The 20,409-nt window shown below is 44.0% G+C and overlaps 1 protein-coding gene across 1 annotated transcript in view; it reads right to left on the bottom strand.

Annotated features, from left to right (window-relative positions):
• mdfic (MyoD family inhibitor domain containing) overlaps positions 1-17,857 on the bottom strand; it is a 19,114-nt gene extending 1,257 nt beyond the window's left edge. The window contains exons 1-4 of the mRNA XM_076995164.1: positions 17,581-17,857; positions 17,131-17,294; positions 15,192-15,326; positions 4,984-5,292 (exon numbers count right to left, since the gene is read on the bottom strand). Of these exons, the coding sequence (XP_076851279.1) occupies positions 4,984-5,292; positions 15,192-15,326; positions 17,131-17,224 (538 nt within the window). The 5' untranslated portion in view covers positions 17,225-17,294; positions 17,581-17,857. The remainder of the gene's footprint in view (positions 1-4,983; positions 5,293-15,191; positions 15,327-17,130; positions 17,295-17,580) is intronic.
• Between the last annotated feature and the right edge of the window lie 2,552 nt (positions 17,858-20,409).

Genomic DNA, 20,409 nt, shown 5'->3' with positions numbered 1-20,409 from the left:
ACTATTCAATAGGTTTGTTCATTTTAGAATAACTGCCCATGGGTGGATCCCCCCCCCCCCCAGCAGATACAAAAAAGAAAAAAAAAAAAAGGAAGAATAATTAACTTGATCAGAGGCATTTCACACAGAGGACGCTTGAACTAGCATCTACAGGACCATTAGGACACCAGTCAAGCTGACACACTGCTGACTGTTTACAACTACAATCACCCGGGAGCCCAAAGGAGAAGACCCACATTTTGGAGGAATGGGCTTGATCTGTATTAGTATCAGTCCAAACAGGACATTTGCATAGCTTTCATCAGTTCGCAGTGTGAAGGAGCGTGCCCAGCCGGACTGGGATGGCTATGAGAGAGAGAGAGAGAGAGAGAGAGAGAGAGAGAGAGAGAGAGAGAGAGAGAGAGAGAGAGAGAGAGAGAGAGAGGTTCAGAGAAAGAGAGAGTGGAAAGCTCAGCTTTAAGACCCTTGGATGCTCATGGTTGTTTAATCCATGTGGGGGTTATTTTAAGGCAGTAGAGCTGACTAGCAGTGTAGTAGTTCAGACGAAGACACTGTTTAAACTTTAAATGTATTTAAAATGAAGGTCCACAGAAAGACAAAATGTATCATCGGTTTTAAAAGTCAAGCACTGCTTGAAATTTCTGAGATTACCTTCCGACGTTGTAAAAGGCACGAGGCTATAGTGTTAAGTCTATAAACCATACATGTTAAACAAGGAACCCTTTGAAACACTTTTGAAACACCAGCTGTGTACATTCGCACTGCACGTGTTCACCGCGTTTCCTTAAGAAAGTTCACGTTTGTCCTGAAGAACTTGTGGCGGTGGGTGCGAGTGGCACTCCTGATAAGAGGAAGCCGCTTTATTCCAACCCCACACTACACACCACAATGTGCTGCGACTTCCCCCTCCAGCCACCTTCAACCCCTTGACTTTGGACCAATGAAAGCCCTGGAGAGAAAGGTGCTGCTGGCGGACCGAACACGACTGGACCGGAGTGACGCCTGAAGGCACAGAAAGCCTGGGGTTTGGAACTAGCCGTCCTCGTGTTCATCCTGGCAGGTATGAAGGCCTCACAAAGTTTTTGACTGAGGGTTTTTTTTTTTTGTAGCACTGATTCACATTTATATTATACAGTGTTTCATGCATTCTCTTGGATGTATAATTTAAGAGCAGTGATTATTATAAATCTTAAGGAATGAGCGGCTCGGTAACGCAGGCAACAGTCAGACGGGCTCCTCTCCAGCACAGAGCTGACATCACCTTTAAGAGAGTGTCCATAGTTAATGGCAGCCATGGCAGCAGATGCCCAGTGCGCGAGAGGCAACGGTGCGAGCGTCTCCTCACAGGAAATGGCAGAAGACGTCTGAAGCTGCCCAAAGGCCGACATCAAAAAGAGGAGCAGCGTGACACAGATCGAGAGGGAATACGCGCAGACCAGTGAGCTGGGCGAAAACATTCAAATGAAGAAAAGACTGGCTGCTGCCACCGAGACCCAGTGGAAGGCAGAGTGAGAGGGAGGGATGGAAAGAGCAAGGGAGAGGTGGAGAGGCAGAGAGAGAGGTGGAGAGGCAGAGACAGAAGAAGAGGCAGAGAGGCAGGGGTGGAGAGGCAGAGAGAGAGGAAGAGGCAGAGACAGAGAAAGAGGCAGAGAGGCAGGGGTGCACAGGAGATGGTGATGCAGAATCTCTAGGTATAGTCAATAAACCAGAGTAGCACAATAAAAACAAAATCAATTGAGGCTCTAACTACTACTTTGATAATTGATTAATCAATGGATTATTATGTCAATCAATATGATCAATTAATCTAATTATATATATTTCATTTATATATAATCTATATAAATAGGAGCATAATAGAGGTCTAGGCTACAAATTACTGTGCCATGTGGGTTCTGCAACTGAACAGATCTCGGTGTCATTTGACCAAAGGGCAAATTCACTGCTGAGCTCTTTTTCTATGCAGTCATTTTCTTTTTTTTTAAAGGGACTTCCTGAAGATGTGAACTGCAAACGTAAACTACTTCCTGCACTTCCAAAACATGGTGTTGACCAGCACTCTCCATAGGTAGAACTACGGCTATCAAAACAGTATTATTACTGATGTGATCCATGCCATTGAGGAGTAAACATTCATCAGTATGACAAAACAGTGGCATTTGTGTCTGAAACCGCTTGCCCCTAGTAAATAACGGATGAATGAAATATGTACGACACGGATTTGAATATCTTCAGAACATTCTTTTATCAAGAACTTAACATGAATCTGTGTGCACAAACTCACTTAGCACACAGAAAAAATGGCTCTGATTTGTTAGGATTCATTTCCACGCTTAGCCATTAGATATAAGAGCAAATAGCCTATAGTGAAAATCAATAGGCAGTGATATATTGTGAAGCTAAAAGCTGATAAAACAAGCATTCAGGGGCTAAACAGTGTTAAAACAGTGACTAGCAACCAGTTATTTTTAACTGGACTCTGTTGCTTTAATTGAATGTGTCAGAGGAAGTGAAACAAGCCCTTGCTTACAACACAAACACACAATCGCTCAAGGTCCTATCGCATGGAACAAAAGATCTCTCAATTAGAAGACCTTCCAGCAGGGCTGCCGTTATCACAGTGCAGTGTTAGTGCCAGATGCGAGTCAAGAACACAAAAAACAGAATCCCCCAAGTGGAGCTCTTGTAAAGCTTTATTCTCCCGCTTTGCAGGGTGTTTAGACGCTAATTTCACAGGCAAACAGATTATGGTAATCCATGTAAACATTACAACACAACAGCTTGCTGTTTTCCAGAGGGAAATAAATACTTGAGTGAACATATTGATTTAGCTTACATTCGTACAAATAACAGACACAAATACTGTAATGAGAAGGACTTACTGAGCTACAATTTCCCCTCCTCCGAATCAATTAAGAAGATAAAAATATAAAACCATTAAACGAGACAGCTAGGCCGGCCCAATTCAAAAAGACCAACATTCATGAATTTAACTTCATGAATTTTCACGCAAGCGTATGGAGTATGATGTGAGAAACGCTTGAGAAGCTCAGGAGAAAGTGCAGCGTCTCCTGTGTCTCACTGCTGAGAAGCTTCTTTAGGTCATGCTATCACACAAACCAACCTGGCAAAATACCAGTCCACTTCATACTTGTAGTTGTTCGATATTGCCACAACCAACAAGAGCGATAACAGACGTTAAGGGTGTTATTTTATTTTAATAATAATGTAGTCTAACAATATACGGTATAACAAAAACAGGAACTGATTGGCCGAGCAGTCATTTTTGTTAAATTGTGTCAGGTTACCATGTGAAGATGGTGGGGGAAAAAAAGTATGTGCTGGGAAAAAGTACGAAATCCTGTATTTTTATAACAGGTTTTTAAAAAAGTATTTATCACATAGTTCTTATGAACTGAAACAAGTGAATTGTAAGAAAAGATGAAGAGGTATGAAAGTCCACCGGAACGGTCAAAGCAGCTAATTCGCTAACTCAGGCTCTGCTAGGTTATGCTCAGCACTGCCATGCATATGTCTAGTCATACAACAACCCCGGCCTTGATAAAGCAAGAGCTGTATGAAATTGAAAAAATAATAGATCAGTGATTTTTCCACTGAAGCGCTTGCCTGCAGTGTGTGCGAAACAGTTGGTAAAACACGAGTTAATCTTTCACGTTACTTAGCAAGCTAATAAACAGATCTCTTGGCTTGCTAATCGTGGTTCATGATTGCAAGTCCTAAGCAGCCAAAATCATTTTTTTCCCCCACTCACACCGGGCAAAGTGGAATATGCTAGATTAATAATAATTAGAGTACATCCCACATTTCCAGTCAGTGAGTTAGAATTAAACTGTCTCCAACAAAGCCATTAGCTAATGTTAGAGAAAATAATCATTCTTGGATGTAATCCATCTGTATAACTACTGACCTAATTCTGTAATTAACGGGAAAACAATGATCCCTTTTCACCAGCAACATGGTATGCACTGTGGTCTACGGCGCTAGCCACTGTTACCTTAGCAACATACCTAGCTAGATAGTTACGGCACAGTTGTGCTATGACCCCTCACGAATGCACACTTCAATAACGGCACTCAGTCCGTTAGTGCGAGCGAAAGTGCATTTTCCAGGCCGGCCTGAAACACGGTCTGGCAAAAACACACTACTGTCAAATCAAAGGGGAAAAATGCAGGCATGCTAAGTTCTTCTAGCAGCATCACCTAACCGCAATAATGAGCCTGTGGCGAGGAACCACTGACACACACCTGTATAACTTGCATTCAATAACTCTTAACTCTCAGGTTAAAAACATGATGGTTTAGATTAAATCTGCAATTCTGCTCTACTAAAAAAAAAACAGAAACTAAAATCCTGTTTCTCCACCTTTCTATTAATACAGGAAGTGCAGGTCTAAAGGCAAACGGGAGGGAAGTGCTCTTGAAGTAAGGAGCAGGGGCTTGAACAGAAGCCGTGTGTGGGGTGTGGGACCAGAGGGCAGCTCTTAATGAGGGGATGCTGTGAGTTAGGTGAAGGAGGGCCCACGCCGAGGTGGGTCTGACACATGGCCGACCTCCCCCCCAAATACACGCACGCACCCGCACACGCGCACAACCGCCTTGTTAAAAGGTCACACCTTGGTGACCAATGCTAATGCAGTGGTGGGTTCCTTCATTACCACGTTCACCTTATCATCAGACCTGACAATGTGCTAGCTGCATTTGGGATAATCAAAAGATCTTGGGCAGGTTTATGTGCCTGGACAACAGCACACAACCGGGGGAGGGGGGTTTTGGGGGGGGGGGTGGGGGTGGGGGGAGTCAAGCAATATATCTTGAGAATTGAAATGTGATGAGTCAGTGCTTAAGAAAAATATGGCTTGGAGAAAGTTAGTTCATACAGAAACAAGAGCTCAAGAGGGTCAAGCAAGCGTGTGTGTGTGTGTGTGTGTGTGCGTGTGTGTGTTGGGGGTGATGTTATTATTACCCTCTGGAGAGGCGCCAGGTTTGTGGGAGCCCGTGGAGCTGCCTTTGCTCCGCCTGCTGCTGTCACTGTTCACAGACAGGCTGGAGCGCAGTTTCCTCTGCATGCGCTGAGAGACGGGGGACGGGTGCTTCCTGTGCTCGGAGGAAGAGGCGGAGGCAGCGGTGGCTGCTGCAGGCTGCGGGGCCCCGTGGCTGGCTGCCGCGTGGCCATTACCCAGCCCTGCATGGAGGCCGTCGAACAGGCGGGCAGCCTCTCCCGCTCCAGGCTGCTGCAGGCAAGCTGCTGGGGGAGGAAGAGGCTGAGGTTGCGCTAGAGAGAGAGAGAGAGAGAGAGAGAGAGAGAGACACACACACACACACACACACACACACACACAACAGATCGAGGGTGAAAGAGAGAGGGAGAGAGAGAGAGAGAGAGAGAGAGAGAGAGAGAGAGAGAGAGAAACAGAGAGGTTTTTATAATCTCATCTGAGTGACAGAATAAGTCTAAGTTGGCAACATTGTATTCTTACTTTAAAACGTTAAACACTGGGACTGATGGCAGAATGTATTCACTAATTATTTATATTTTAAGTGAATTTAATATCAAAATAGCTTCGTAAAATCCAATACAATTTTAATTTTTCACATTTTTCCCCCCCTGACAATGCAACACTACACACTCTTGTCACGATGGCACTGATCTCATCTGAGACAGCAAAGCTGAACTAGCGTAGTTTATCGTCATTTAGCATCTTGAAGATGCGCTACAAAATCTTATTTTTGTGCCTCGTCACAGCAGGCCTCTCCCGACACCATCTGAACAACGCAGTAAACTAGGCAAACAACTTTACGCACGCATAACCTTCATGGAGAAGGAGGGGGGGTTCATGGGTAAGATGACACAGAGGAAGCATCCAGCTACCAAAGACAAAAGCCGCAGGCCATCATTCAGCACGGAGCTGGAAGAGTCAACGCGTTTGGTGTGATCCATTATCACAGGTCAGTCTGTCCGCAAGAGAGGCTCAGGTGAGCTTCCAAGAACACCCCCTACCCCCCTCCTCCTCCTCCTCCTCCTCCTGGGTCTCTTCTCATCACACAGAGCACACTGCCTCTCTGTTCCTGCACTTACAGTCCCCACACGTGTGACAGGCGTGAGGAGGTGCAGGACCGGGAGCGGTGGCATTTTCACCACTGAGAGCTCCTGAGCCTCCCGCTCTACTGGGAGCTCTGCCTCCCTCTCCATCTGCATCACAGAAGGAGCCACGGCGCACTCGCTTATTGAGCTCCTTTGAATTATTCATCTTTTTCTTTTTGTTAACAATTCCGTACGTTTTCAGGTTCCCGCCGCCCCCCTCCCCGACTGCATTTTGTGGACGTGCGTAAAGCATCGGACCACTCGACGGCAATTGCAAGTTCGGTGATGAGTTTATTTGCCAAATATCGGAACTTTTCAGAGTGGACGTGCACAGCGAGCTCCTCCCCCCTTCAGTTCTTGATTTTCTGATGGAGCGGCAACAAGCGCAATTATTGTTAACAAGAGGGGGGGGGGGGGGGGGGGGGATGCAGCCCGCTGCTTTTTAACACCGCATCACACAGGGAGCACGAAGACAGGGACGGGAATGGAGCGGTGCAATTAACCAGCGCCAGGGCCCCGCTCTTCTCCCCGCAGCCAATCTGCATGCGTGCGCTCGCAAACAGACCCGGACGACTGGGACCAGGCTTCCGGATGCTTCTCCGAGCCACAGATGTCCAGCGGAGGAGACGGCCAATGAGCTCCTGCCTGATCGTCTATGCAGTTATTCGTGTTTCAAATTAATTTCAAAGTGTCAAGGAAACCAGAAAAAGAATCGGGTCTAACTTTGGGTGTTTACTGTTAATGTAGTCAGGTCTGATTAAGGCTTTGATGCGTGAAAGTTCACACTGTTCTGTAGCCATCAAGCCTTACTCTGCACATGCAGATATGCTGTATCGGAGCTCAAACGACGTCTCTTTAACCACCCTCTCTGAACTGTCCATCCAAGCCTCCCCCTCCCTTCAAAAGGCCACACACACCAGTCAAAATACGGCCTGGCTGACACCGCCTGGCAGTGGGTTCACCACTGCTCTTAAAAAAGACAAGTTTTCAATTTACAAAGTAAAAATAGTTATTAGGAAACCACTACATAAAAACGGCAGAGTGTTTAAGTGGCAGTTCAAGTTTCCGACTCCACTGGAAAGCCTCAATAGTGCAAGTCTGTGAACTGCCTGAGCCAAGGAGCAGGTTACACACAAGTATGCACGGGCAGACATGGACACTCACACACGGACACACACACAGTGTGGCTAAGGAGCTAGTCAGAATACACGTCAAAGAACTCCAGGGGACAAGGACCGGTCTCTGCTGCAAATCAATACCGTCTCGGGTAGCAATACGACACCCAGGAGCAATGTAGTAAACGCAGTGCCACCTGAAATATGAATAATGCCTTAAGCTTTAAAGTACAAGAGGTGTTTAAAATTAAACAGCTGCAGCAGACCAGACAAACATGGAATATCCTAAAAAGTGATTGTACACAAGCTGACAGGTTGCTTTAAAACACTGGGTTGTGATGGGGGGAGTAGAGGGATGTGAAAAAACAGCTCAAATTGGACTTCTAACTGCTCGGTTTCCAACACATCAACAACTGTTGAGAGTGTACATTTGTAGTTGAATAATACATGGTATTCCTCTGCACACGCTGTCAAACACATCACAGGCAAACTGGGGGGTGAGAGCTTCTTGACTGTCTAAGCAGCATCCCAATTTGGTCCCCTGTATCTGACAGGATGAAATATCCTGGGAGCATTTTTAAAAGGCCAGTGTTTGATGGATTCATGAAGAACACACAAATATAATTGCCATTTGTCACTGTGTGTTCGGTCGCTCCCCCACGCGGGGCCCGTGCGCCGGGCGCCGGGAGAGAGTCCGCCGTGAGGCTGCACCGCTCCCTATGTAAAAACTGCGGATAAACACCCTCGCTTTTGTGTCACAGAAAATAGCTCCGCTGGAAGAATTCAAAATTGTACCCCAAAGACACATGGGAGAGAGAGAGCGCGTCACGGACCTCCCAAGAACGAATATGTATGAACGCGGATGGCGAGGTGCGGCATAAACAAGGCTGAGAGGAAACCGGTCAGGTGGGAGGATGGAGGGGCTGGGTGAGGGGGCAGACACATGCTCTCATTTGCACTATTCTCAGCGGAAAGACGGAGGTAAAAAAAAAAAAGGAGAATCGCATTAGAAAAAAGGAGGGAAAAGGCAAATCCCTGTATTTTCACACTCATGGAGCATTACGTCCTGTGCATGGATTCGTTTGCAAAGGCCAGTGCAACGCCTATCCAACAGAGTACACAGTAATCACTCTGTAATTCACTCGTCCTTGAGCCGTGTAGCTAAATAACACATTTCATCATGCCTTAATGTCTTAATAACCAAACCAGTAACAAAAAGGACCCGTCGTGGAAAAATAAACACGGCACTCCAGAATAATGAAAAGATGGCATGAAGCAAGCTATATGAAACCCCAGTCAAACATGGAATCAAAGAGTTGTGGATCTTTCCTGACAACTGATATCTCTTCCTAACTGAAATGGTAAAAAGAAACATGCTTCAAAGAATTGCATCAACACATCATGCAAATAATCAGCTTCAAAACAATTTAAGCATTAGAAAAGTTCTAATATCAAAGAATCATATAGGGTGTCCTCCTTAGGTGATCTGTTTCATAATGGTACTATAATATAAATATAATAGAAATGCTTCATTAATGCTCCTGTGGGCCTGCAAGTCTGATTGAAATGCTAATTTGTAAATGTGCACTGACCCAGCAGGCGAGTACCTGTCTCCTACAGAAACAGCCTGGGGTAGTGTTTCTCCTCCAAACAAACACCTATGGCATGCTCGCGCCTTTCAATCCAAGGGGATAGCTCATGTCTATATTTATAGCAACAACACTATGAGAATTATGTTGCAGAAAATGTAGAATGAGTATTATTACAAAAAAGTTTCTGATTGAAAATTTCCTTCGGCACATCAAAACTCATTTATTGGCTGACCTTCCAACTTGGCAAGGACTTCCTTTATTGAGCAGTGGGTTTTAGAGGAGAACAAGAAAGAAAAAAAAAGTCCCCAAATAGTGTCCTGGGGACTAGCACACACAGTATCCATTTCTGCTTTGACTCTCTCAAAAACAAATTACAAAATGGTTCCCAACAGTCACATAAAAGACCTTTGTATACTAAGATGATTCAGTGTATTGTACAGCTTAGTGCAAACGATACTTGGATCACTTACATCATTATTAAACATTTTTTAAATGTTTTTAAACAGGTTTTTTTTTATTCATGTTAATTCTCTTTACTGTTTAGAATAAGAAGAATGGAAATGTCAGATTACAGCACCCTCCAAATTTCTGACTTGTACATTATCTCGTTTCTGAGAAACACCTCCCTTCACATTTTATTTCACTACCACCTCCGCTGGATGAAAAGCCAGGCAGAATTACACAGCTGTTTTTGTGTCAGAGTGTACTTTTAATTCTCTGTGACAATCATTTAAATTTGGTCCTTCAAATGAAACCTTCTGTAAAAGGTCTCACACTCCGGAAGGTGTTTGACATTCCAAGTCAACCTTATTCACACTAATTCACTGTCTGTCTGCATGTCTGTCTCTCTCCCCTCCTTTAACAATGACAAGGAGAGCCAGGCATTTGGGATTTACTCTATTCAAATTTGGTAATGTGGCTGCTGATTGAATTGAGAAGAAAAAAAAAACCCACCCCTTCGGACCTTGTCCTGCTTAATTACGTTTTACAGTGGAGACAGTAGCAGGAGAGACGAGAGGCGAGGCCTCTCACGGAAGAACTCTTTTGCTGCTCCAGAGGAAATGGAGGAAAGCTTCAATCATTCTTTGATTTCTAAAGTGTATTTACTATTATAAACATGTCTGACTGTTTCAGAAATCGTTACCCATTCAATGAGGGAATTGGCATTAAATGTCAAAATGAGATATGCTGAGGTAAAAAAAAAAAATCGCTCTCAATTTTGAAGAGTCAGAGTCTGGGCTCTTCTTGCTATGCCACAGCTAACTGAAAAGGCCGCACTAAACTGGGACGAGAGACGAGAATGGCGGAACAGCACCGTACGCAGCACTTTCCCTTTTTCTTTCACCTTAATTCTTCGCAAGTTCAAGCTCCACCCTCCCCTTCCTTCCTTCCAATCCGTTTCCACCCTGAGGGAACGCAAGAATGCAGTAAAAGCGAAACTTCGTGAGTGCAGTTATAAAACGCACATCTTGTACGGATTTAGCCTTTTTACACAGCTACCACATCTTCTCAGAAGATCAATTATGACGTTGACTCAAAACCAGGACTGGGGCCGTAGTCGGGCAGCGTGAGCCCCACCCTGCCTCCCAAACGACTCAAAACAACAACCCGGCAACGAGGGCGCGAGGGACGCGAGAGGCGCGAGGGGGAGGGATGCGTTTTCAGTTACAGCTCCACGGATGACTCACAGATTCCACTGAACGCACAAAATCTCATAAAGGAGTCGAGGTCTCGCAGAAAACTAACAAACTGCAAAGGCCAGCCCATGCCTCCGACGGAGGCCCTGCAAACAGAATGCGGCCCCAGTCTGGCATTGGTTATCGTGAAACAAAAAAAGGGATGACTGCCCTGGAGCTGGGAGGGAAGAGGTATTTCTCCCCAGTCCACTAGGGCCTGGAGAGTTCATAAAAAAAAAATATCTATAGACATGGTTCCTTTATTTGCTCGGTATCAATCTCCAACATTAACAGCGCTAATGTGACAGCTGTGGGTCAGTGAGCTCTGGCTTTGGGGTGCCAATCAAGGCCTTAAGCCCAAGAATCAGGCTAAAGGACAGAGGAGCTCGTCTGCCTGCGAGTGGCTTTCTAACAGGAGGCGGCCGTATCGATTTTCGCCGTGGCAGGGTGCGGCGCCTGTGCCGGGGGCCGAATGGAGCCGCTCCTCGTCTGCCTGGTCACCCCCCAGTGATCAGAGGCCTGGCGGAATGACCTACCAGGGAGGCAGTGAACCTGCAAACACACAGGGCCAGAGGGGGCCACATCACCAGAGATCTCGGTAATAGAAAAGGGGTTTAACCTTAATGTTGAAGCCAAAACCCTGTTAGAAGGCCAGTAATCCCCCTTGCTCTACTCTCATTTGAAGTGTGTTTTTTTCCCCCCCTTTCCTGGGTAAAAGGCATCACCTCGTGTTGTGTGAAAGGTTTGGATGCTGCTAAGGCAGCTCTCCGTCTCTGTAAAAGTTAGGGATCACAAAGAAGACCGGCCATCTTAGACCCCAAAGACCACAGTGTGGACTTCTGATCCATATTGGATTTTCATATGCAACCGACTCTTTTAAAATGTGTTTAACTTGTCTGAGCAGCTCACAACACTGTTGTGGACCTCTTCTGGTCAGGGCAAACAATAGGCGGTTAATGTTGACATTACAACGTCATGTGAAAAGTCAAGCGTGGTAACGTGGAAACACGAGGAAAAAAAATGTTCATTAATGCCTGAGATAATGAACGAGACTGAACACACAGATATTTTTATAAGCGTCTTATTTTTAGCATTAGTAAAATGCTAATTAAATTCTTGAAATTTTCCATATGAATTGTATCTACACCTAAGACAATGAGGAAATAATTACCACAGAGGTAGAACCACAATGGCCATTTTAATCAACCCCAGTCCTAGCATTTCACCCTATTTATACCATTTTTGATTCCATGACCCACTGCGATGTAATCACTTGAAAATTAGCCCCCTGTTCTAATGGGCCCTTGCTTTGGTGAAACGTGATCAGAGATAAAATTAGCATCTTGTGTAACAAGAATAAAGCCATTCTTTAATAATAAAAATACACAAGACTAAGAGCAAAAGATTTGTTTTTATGCTTTCTGTGTTTTACACATTCATGGAATTTGCCAACTATAAAACAAAAAAGATGTTTGTAAACCAGGACAAAATTTGAACTAGCTCTGTCCACCATTAACTTTGGTGCAAGGCCTAAAATGGGCCTTCCTTGCATCTTTTCACAGGGCTTTACCAAATATCATAGAAAATATGCCCATCAAATCCCCAAATAAACCAGATAAATGCATGCTCTCTGAATGAAGTGCGTGCAACTATGCAGTTTTTGCGAACAAAGACATCATCACTCTGCAAACTTCCAGTATGCTTAAGGAAAGTGACCTTGGTGCGTTAACAAGCAATCCAAAATGCCATGCGTGGGCTACTGTTGTCTAAGGGTACGTGCATGGAGGCATAAGCAGAGTACAGAAATGCACAGTTAGACAGGGACAAACTATATTAGAATGTCAGCAAGGGAAGAACACAGTGTAACAATTCCCAAAGAAATCCACCCATTCATATATAAAATAAACAGAGAAACTCAAAAAAAAAGGTGTGGTGATTCATCACGTGTGGTAATTAAGTCTAACGCTCTGAACAAGCGTCTCATTTCGCAGAGAATATGAGAGAATCCCGTCCAGCAGGAAGCTAAAATGGATATAAAGTACACTACACTAAGTGACCGGTCAAGAGATTTCCTATCGATTTCCTGCCCTATAACAAGACATGAAAGTTCTAATTATCACATTCTACAATCTGATTGGTGAACCTTCTACACCAATCACTGCGATGTCTAACACTCCAGCTCTCTCCCCATCTGTACCTCAGGCAGCGTGTCAGACAGAGCTAAAGCCAGTTCCATCTTCCTCAATTTGCCTGACATCCCCTTGTACATTTTACAACCTGACACAGATGTTGGAGCTCATCGTCAATACAGACATTTGGCTTCTATGGTTATATGAAGAGCCTCAAAGACAGGCCAGTAACATTCCCAGAGGAACGCCACTTTAACCGGCGTCTCATGCATCAGCTATGCAATCTGCACTGGAACGGGATCAATCACAACACCGAGCGAACGCAACCGCCACAAACGCGGACGGACAGGCGATGCGATCCCAGAGCCGGGGCGATGTGGAAACGCACCTGCTGGTTGGAGAAAACAGAGCCTTTTGTTTAAGAACACTGCGCGGTGATCGTTTTGCTTTGGTTCAGTGGAAAGAACAAGAAAGCAACTGAAGATGATTAGAAGACACACGAGAAAATGAACAAAAGGAAAGTAAGCTGGAAAAGTGAACAGCGTAGAAACCAAGAGTGGTTGTGTCAGATGTAAACACTGCAGCAACGTCTACACGAATGGGAGCAATCAGATGCCATTAGCAGTACTAGACACCCTAAACTTCTCTGAGGAAAAGAAATTATTCACAGGAAAAAACTGCCTAAAATTTGGGTTAGAAGAAGGTGGGGGGGGGGGGGGTTTCTTAAAACAACAATGAATCTGTCATTTGCAAGATGTATATCTGGTGGCACAGGGGTTTAATTGTGTCCTGTGGACAGTTGAGTTTTAGATCAGTTTAAAATGCAGCGTCCAGGCCTGCATGTAAGGGTGATGTTAGAGATTGTGAATGCCAAGGAGGTGTGCATGAGCGACACAGACAGACAGACAGACTCTCTGGCAAGATACCCAGGTTTCTTTTACTATCCACCACTCAACACAATAGGACTGGGCGTGTCAATAATCCCCCCCCCTACAAATAGTGGTCAGAAAGTTCCAATCTCAACCTTTGTTTTTCTATGTGTTTTCCTACCAGTACAATGGCAACTCAGGAACAAGAAACTCTTTGCATCTGAACTAATTTGACTTTGTTTGCATAAAACATTGCAACTTTGTTTTCATGTTAACATGTTTATAGACAACTGTAATAACTATAGTGACCCATTTCAAACCCTCGTTTTGTTAATATTTGTAATGCAGATGCTTAAAATATACAATAATTTACCAGGTTCTCGGTTTAGCAAGCTCAAGTTTTACGTTGTGATTCCTAGATCCAGGGTGACCAGGGCCAGACCACAAAGGGATATCCTTACTCGCACTGCGGCTTTGGCAAGTGAAACCAATGGAGGAACGTCAACCATTTGCCAACCTAACCGTAGAACCAAAGGCAGGAAAGCAGAGTTCAGCTTCTGAAGGACGTTATCCATTCCTGTCGCGGTGAGAAAAGCAGATGATGCCGTTTGTGGACTTTAAAACTATCTCACAAAAAAAAAAAATGAAGAATGAGAGTTTAGCACACATCCACCATTTGCATAATCAAACTTAACGCATGACAGAGCGACAGCCCAAGGGAAAGAATATCAGAAGCCCAAAGTAAATAGATGTGGGAAAGTTTCAAATCAATTACCAGGAAGGAGTGTAAAGATTAGAACCACTTCAATTTGTTTTCCTGAAAAAATAAATAAATAAAACAGTGCCAGTGCCCAGAATCACAAGCATCATCTAACATGCTGACAACTCTTCATATCCATGCTGATAATTCCTCACAAGTTCTTATCACAAAATTTGCATGCTTTATAGCACAGTATCTCTCACCATGGACATAATCATATAGAATCTGTTTCTTATACCTAGCATATTTGACTGATAATGAAGTCTTCATTTTCCCATGTATCTTGACAATGTGGATCTTCAACCAAGGTTCATCACGGCTACAAATTTGTTGCAAGCTTCCATCAAATTATCCATTGTTAAATCAAGAAACGAAAGTTTTCATCAAAGAATCATCTATGGAATAACAGGTTTTAGTGATTGTGGGGCTTGCCTCTATATGGCAAAATCAGACATAAGGAGTCTGATGTAAATGAATGCTGTAGCTTTAGAGGTGGATCGAACACTCTTCTGAGTGAGCTGTAAGGGAGGTTTGCACAAGTCAGTGTATTTTCTAGAAATAATGAAGTCTTTGTTTGAGAGTTTTCACCTTTTCTCTCAAACATCTAAATAATATTTTATGAGCAAGGTGGTGTCAACAAGAAAGATGCTTTCTTTTCACCATTTTTCTCCATCAGTTCTAGTATAGGATGCCTTACAACCAATGTCATATTTTTTAAATTGTGCAAGCATAAGCAAGAATGTATAAAGAACTATTTGTAACTGCACTGAATATATGACAAATGCTATATTTTGACATGACTTGTGGTTACAAACACACAAAACACAAAATAATCAGATAAGCATCAATCATCAAATCCTGTGCAACCCTATAGTGTAATCAAAGAATTAGGAGAAAGCTTCTGGTGTGGACCCTAGCAAACCAGGACAAAAGCTAGTCAACACTTACATTTTACAAGGTCAGTATGACAGTGGTTGTCTTCCAGCCTGTCCCCTTGGACATCAGCAGAGTGTTCTCTAGAGGAAGGAGTCCTGGTCGTCTCGCTGGCGTTGGACGATTCATTAGTCTCATCCTGGCATGTGTCTTTGAAAGCATAAAAAAGTGATGAAACCCAGTGAAACTAACAAGTGTCACCAAACAACCATGGAAGCAAACCCCCCTCCCCCAAATTTTCTAAAACAGATCTCATTTATTTCAGCAGTCAAGCACACATAAAAGATATAAAGATAGGAGTCAAGATGGCTCAGTATCAGGAAGAGAAAGAGCAGCTTTTATTTGCCAGATGAAACTAATTCATTTGGTGAGTGGTTGCACAACAGGTTGAGCAGATCAGGAAGGAAACTGGCCAGAACCCTGGAGTTCATTTTCTCAAATCTGCTCCTTGGTATGCGAGACCTGCCAAAGTATTTACAACCATAAAGACAGGATTTGCCAAAATTAGAAAAAAGTACATGGATAAAACCTGCCTGAAAGCTACACAAAAAGGGCAAGCTGTCTTTCAAACACTGAGCTTTAAGAACGTCAAGTGACAGACGTGAAGTTAATCATAGAAACATATGCTGCTTGTATATATGTTATTAGAATATGGTTTCATACACATGTGAAAATCATCCACATAGCACCTTATTTTAAAGATAACCCAATGAAGGTCTTATAGGTATGAGCTTTGTTAGGAAATTGATTAAAAAAATATTGCAACATATTCATAATAAAGTTTCATTCATTAAAAATCTGACATTTATTAAGAGTCATCAAGCAACAAATATTTAAAACTTCCCCTTTGTCATCAGTGCCGAAAGTTCTGCACATTAAACACTCGTATCCAACTAATTAATTATGACCAGAGTAGCTGTGTTCCTGCTTTGCTAATTTTCCACTGACATTGATGAAATGGAAGCCTGATCATGCAGACTAAAACGCTTGTTACGGAGTTGGCGTCTACTATAAACAACACCAGGCCCGTGTCTCTTCCTCCCATGGTTCTTCTGGTATGGAGTCAGCTGTGTGGGACCTCAGTGAGGAGAATGAACTCTGAGTCAGCACCACAACATGTCTTGCTTCCTGACACATCAGCTGCATTTGTTGTAGTTGTGTGTGTGTCCCACAGCATTGCTCGTTACACAAGGCAAAAGAGGGAAAGCTGACATGCTACAGCAGTTTTAGATTCCAGCCGTTATAAGAGCCCAGAGCTGATTTATGGAAAGCCTTTACTCAGACACTGACTTCCTGAGTTGATGCACACTTGCACCACAGGCAACGTGTGATGCATCACAGTATTTACTGATTAGAGTTTGAAATAAATTGGGCCGTTCTTTGCACATACAGTCCCCAGAGAAGGGAAATCCAGTCATAACTGGAAGGCTCTAAATGTCCTGCGAAAATCCATTTGCCTGTGATTGCTTACTTTGTCCTACTTTGCTATTTTTGACAGTACTGTAATGATGACTGGTATAAATAGGATGGTTAATGGTTCAGTGCCTTATAAAAAAAAGAATGAAAGGAAGAAAAAAAAACAGGCTTAGTTTGTATGTGATAATCTCATAAGCAACTAGAAACTTAATTAAAAACTATAATTGGCAGTGGCTCCTGCTAATAGTCACTAAAGCTTCCCTCAATCCTTATTGAAAAATAATGAAAAAATTATCCTCCACTAATAGAACCACCCAAATATGATTTGATTAAATCAGATGGCAGGTGACTGTTCAGCTGGGTATTGACAACTTAGTTTAAACGTGTGTATCAATACAAGTTCATACAGACACAACTGGCCTACAAATACGAATTTACAGCCTATTAATGAGTCCACACTTTAATGTCAACGTGTTATTAGATGAGACTTCACCTATAACTTCTGAAAATCCCATAGGAGAAGTAAACTGTTACTTACCTTGTGAGTTGAGGAGAAGCAGACTGGTCTCCTGGTGGAGCTGCTTCTCCGGGCCCACAGGCCCCACCGGAGGTAAAACCGTCTCCGCGGACATGAGCCAGAACTCTTCTCGAGATACAGTACACAGCCGAAATAAAAACCTCTTTCTGAATCAGTCGTCAACCCTGTGAGAAAAGAGTAAAGTATGAAGAAGTGCAAACACAAGACGTGTGTGAGGAGCACGTTAGTGGTCGCTCCTGTGCTGCTGTGAACGTTGACGTCACCCTGCAAAACGTCGTTAAACCTAGTGGAAAGTTTTCCTTCCTCCGAGTAAAAAAATGCAACTCACTCACGTAGTCTCACGCAAACATAATAACTCTGTTGACAGCTTGACAAGTCACAAGCTTCTTTTTTTAGTAAATTGTCAGAAATTACATTCTAAACAAGCAGGAAAAAAACCTGACAGGATACCTTTCAAACATGTCAACTCCCCAACTACCCAAGTTTGACTTTTCCCAAGTAAACCGCGTCCCCTTCCAAATTCCTGCGACACCGCCACATAAAAGGTGTAAAAGTTCGACTACTTCCAAAAAAAATTTTTAACTTCTTTGTAAAAAGTGGTCCGAGTCAACAAAACCCTTAAATCACACCGTTTCAGACCGCCGTGCTAGTTCGCTATGAAAACTGAACTGAAACATTTTTCATCACATCCGGATTCCGAACACAAGTCGCGCCCGCGCGCGCTGAATCAGCTGCAGGGAGGCAGCTGCAAGGAAGCATCCCGAGTTATGGAGGCAGCGTCTGTTTGATTTAGAAACTCTGTTTGTTTAGAAGGAATCTGTGTTTTTTTACTTAGAATTGAGGAAACAAATCATTTTTAAATAAACAAATAAAAGGGTTTCGGCTTTTTATGGACACCTTCCAATGTATCAGTGTGTGTGTGTGTGTGTGTGTGTGTTGCGCATAACTTTTTGAGCACTCAGACTTTTAACTGTCTGCGTACATGGCCTATACAAGTAGCGTTGAGCTTTATCAATTTCTGACTTTCTTGTGATAGCTTTGCTAAGGATAAAGTCCATAAGCATGGAAGTATGTGATTGATGTGAAATATGCCCTCCTCATTGACTCGGTGAACTCCATTTTCTGCTCCTAATGTAGAAATCACTCCAGGTCCCTGGCATAATGATTTACGATGAATCTGTGTCAATGTTGAACTCACAAACCCCACATAATCCATCTTGCAGCAACGCATTCTCCGTTTATAAGTGTTGAATCTATTACTGCCCTGATTGGTAATAACTCTCTGCCTCGATGCCCCTTGGATGGTAATTACTTAGACACCGATATTCCCCGAGACCCTGCACCACAGGTAAAAACCCAGCATCGGCGGAGCTGTAACCTGACCCCTGTCCTGTTCCTCGGTTATCCGTTTAAAATCCCCACCAAGCGCCTTAGTCACCGTGCACACAGCAAACCAGAGAACATCACTCTCCTAACTGGTTTAAGGGTGCAGGGTGCTTTAAAACCAAGCGAACCCCCCTCTCTCCCTTGAATATTTCGGTACGTGGTCCTCACGCAGGGAGATTAAACTCCACGGTGACACCGCTGACAAACATTTATCACGTGAAATCTCACGCCACTGAGCTTTGAGTCAGGAGCGCACGCCGCAGCGTTTGTGTCAGGCGGCAGGCCATCACCTCGTGTCAGACGTGCATCTGCCGCAGTCACGTCTCAGGATGGGAAACGTCTCTATCGACCGCAGTTTGTTTGGCAGCATGCCCGACTGCTGAAGAAGCACCAAATAACGGGTAATCCTCCATGGTGGCATCTCTCCAAAACACTGGTGCGCGCATGCAAACCTCGATCTGGCCATTCCAGCAACCCTGACAAAAGCCACAGAGTTTTAGTAGATATGAACTTGTATAAGAAGCACAGACACGGGCCTTTAGTCTACAAGGATGCGACATCAACATTCAAAAGATCAGTGAATCTGATCTACAGCATCCAAACCAAATCGTTGCCATTTAGGCACTTGCCCATCACTGGGGAGTTGCCAAATTTCGAGCACTTTCTCCAACTTCTACATCGGGGTCCGAATCAAAATTCTAGCACTCAATTATGGCTGTTATTTAAAAGGAGAACAAATTGCTTCAAAGCAGGCGAGCAGGGGCCGGGGCTTTAAGCCTGCAAGACACAAAGCGGAGCAGCGGGACCCTGGCAGTGCGCCGCGTCTCACTCTCACTGTTCTTACCATTTGGTTTTTGTTACGGAATTAAAATTTCACGCCAAACGGCCAAAAGAAAAGCGTGGAACGGGAAACCTGTAATTAGTGCTAATGAGCTTATTCTTCGGCTCTGTGATTGGAATAAAAACTAGGAACTTAGCGATTCCTTCCTCGCCTCGACTTTAATGGCCGGCGGAATAAAGGTGTCACTTTGAACCGTGCCACAGCCACAATGCACATCAGTAACTGATCAAGTCCTCAAAGCAGACTGACCGAAGACTCCGGTGAATGAGAAGAACTTAATAAGACTGGCTTTGAAGCTGCGAGCAAGGTCCATGCACCCCAAACGGAGCGTGCAAGGAGAACAACCCCGGCGACCCGCATGATTAATGGCGTTAGGGTTATTTTTTTTTTTTGCATATATATTTTTTTTGCGTGAGGTCTGATCAGTAGGCTCACGGTTTTTTTTTTCTTCCTCCGTGCACATATAAGAGGGAGCCAGAGAACGTGTCAAACGACTTGGGTTTTGATAAAGAGTATTTCATGGGTAAACAAACTCATCTCTACAACTGGCCTCACGTCAAGTGTAAATTGCTGTAATTGTTGATGGGAATGAAAATAGGTGACATTTTCCAGATGAGAGGGGAGAAAAAAAAACGAGTAGGTGAGGAGAGAGCTCGTGCAGCTCGCGCGCGCACGCACATCTGGAGGCGACGGAGGAATGACTGAAATATGCACGTATAATCAGTAGCAAATGTCTGCGCCGACTTTTCTCGAGTTCATAAATATGTATCTGCCTAATAAAAGCAATGTTGTCTGCTCGGGGTCTGGGAGTTGATAAGTATCCAATAACATACTTTAAAAGTTAAAAGGCCAGGGGCCGTGGCGGGAAGCACGAGGAGAGACTGGTAGGCCTCAGAAAGTCACGTGAGCCACGGCAACGACGCGCGCGGGTTAAAAAAAACGAGGACTCGAAAAGCAGTGTTAGCCCACGTGCTGCCCATGCGGCAATGCTGACATTTCGCAAAAACCACAGTATTAGCCAGCCAGTTTATAACCCTGCAGGTTTGCACTGA

The sequence above is a fragment of the Brachyhypopomus gauderio genome, unplaced genomic scaffold (genome assembly GCF_052324685.1).
Source record: "Brachyhypopomus gauderio isolate BG-103 unplaced genomic scaffold, BGAUD_0.2 sc184, whole genome shotgun sequence".
Lineage (NCBI taxonomy): Eukaryota > Metazoa > Chordata > Actinopteri > Gymnotiformes > Hypopomidae > Brachyhypopomus > Brachyhypopomus gauderio.
Note: the sequence above shows the minus strand (reverse complement) of the source record. Positions and strands in the feature narration are given on the sequence as shown.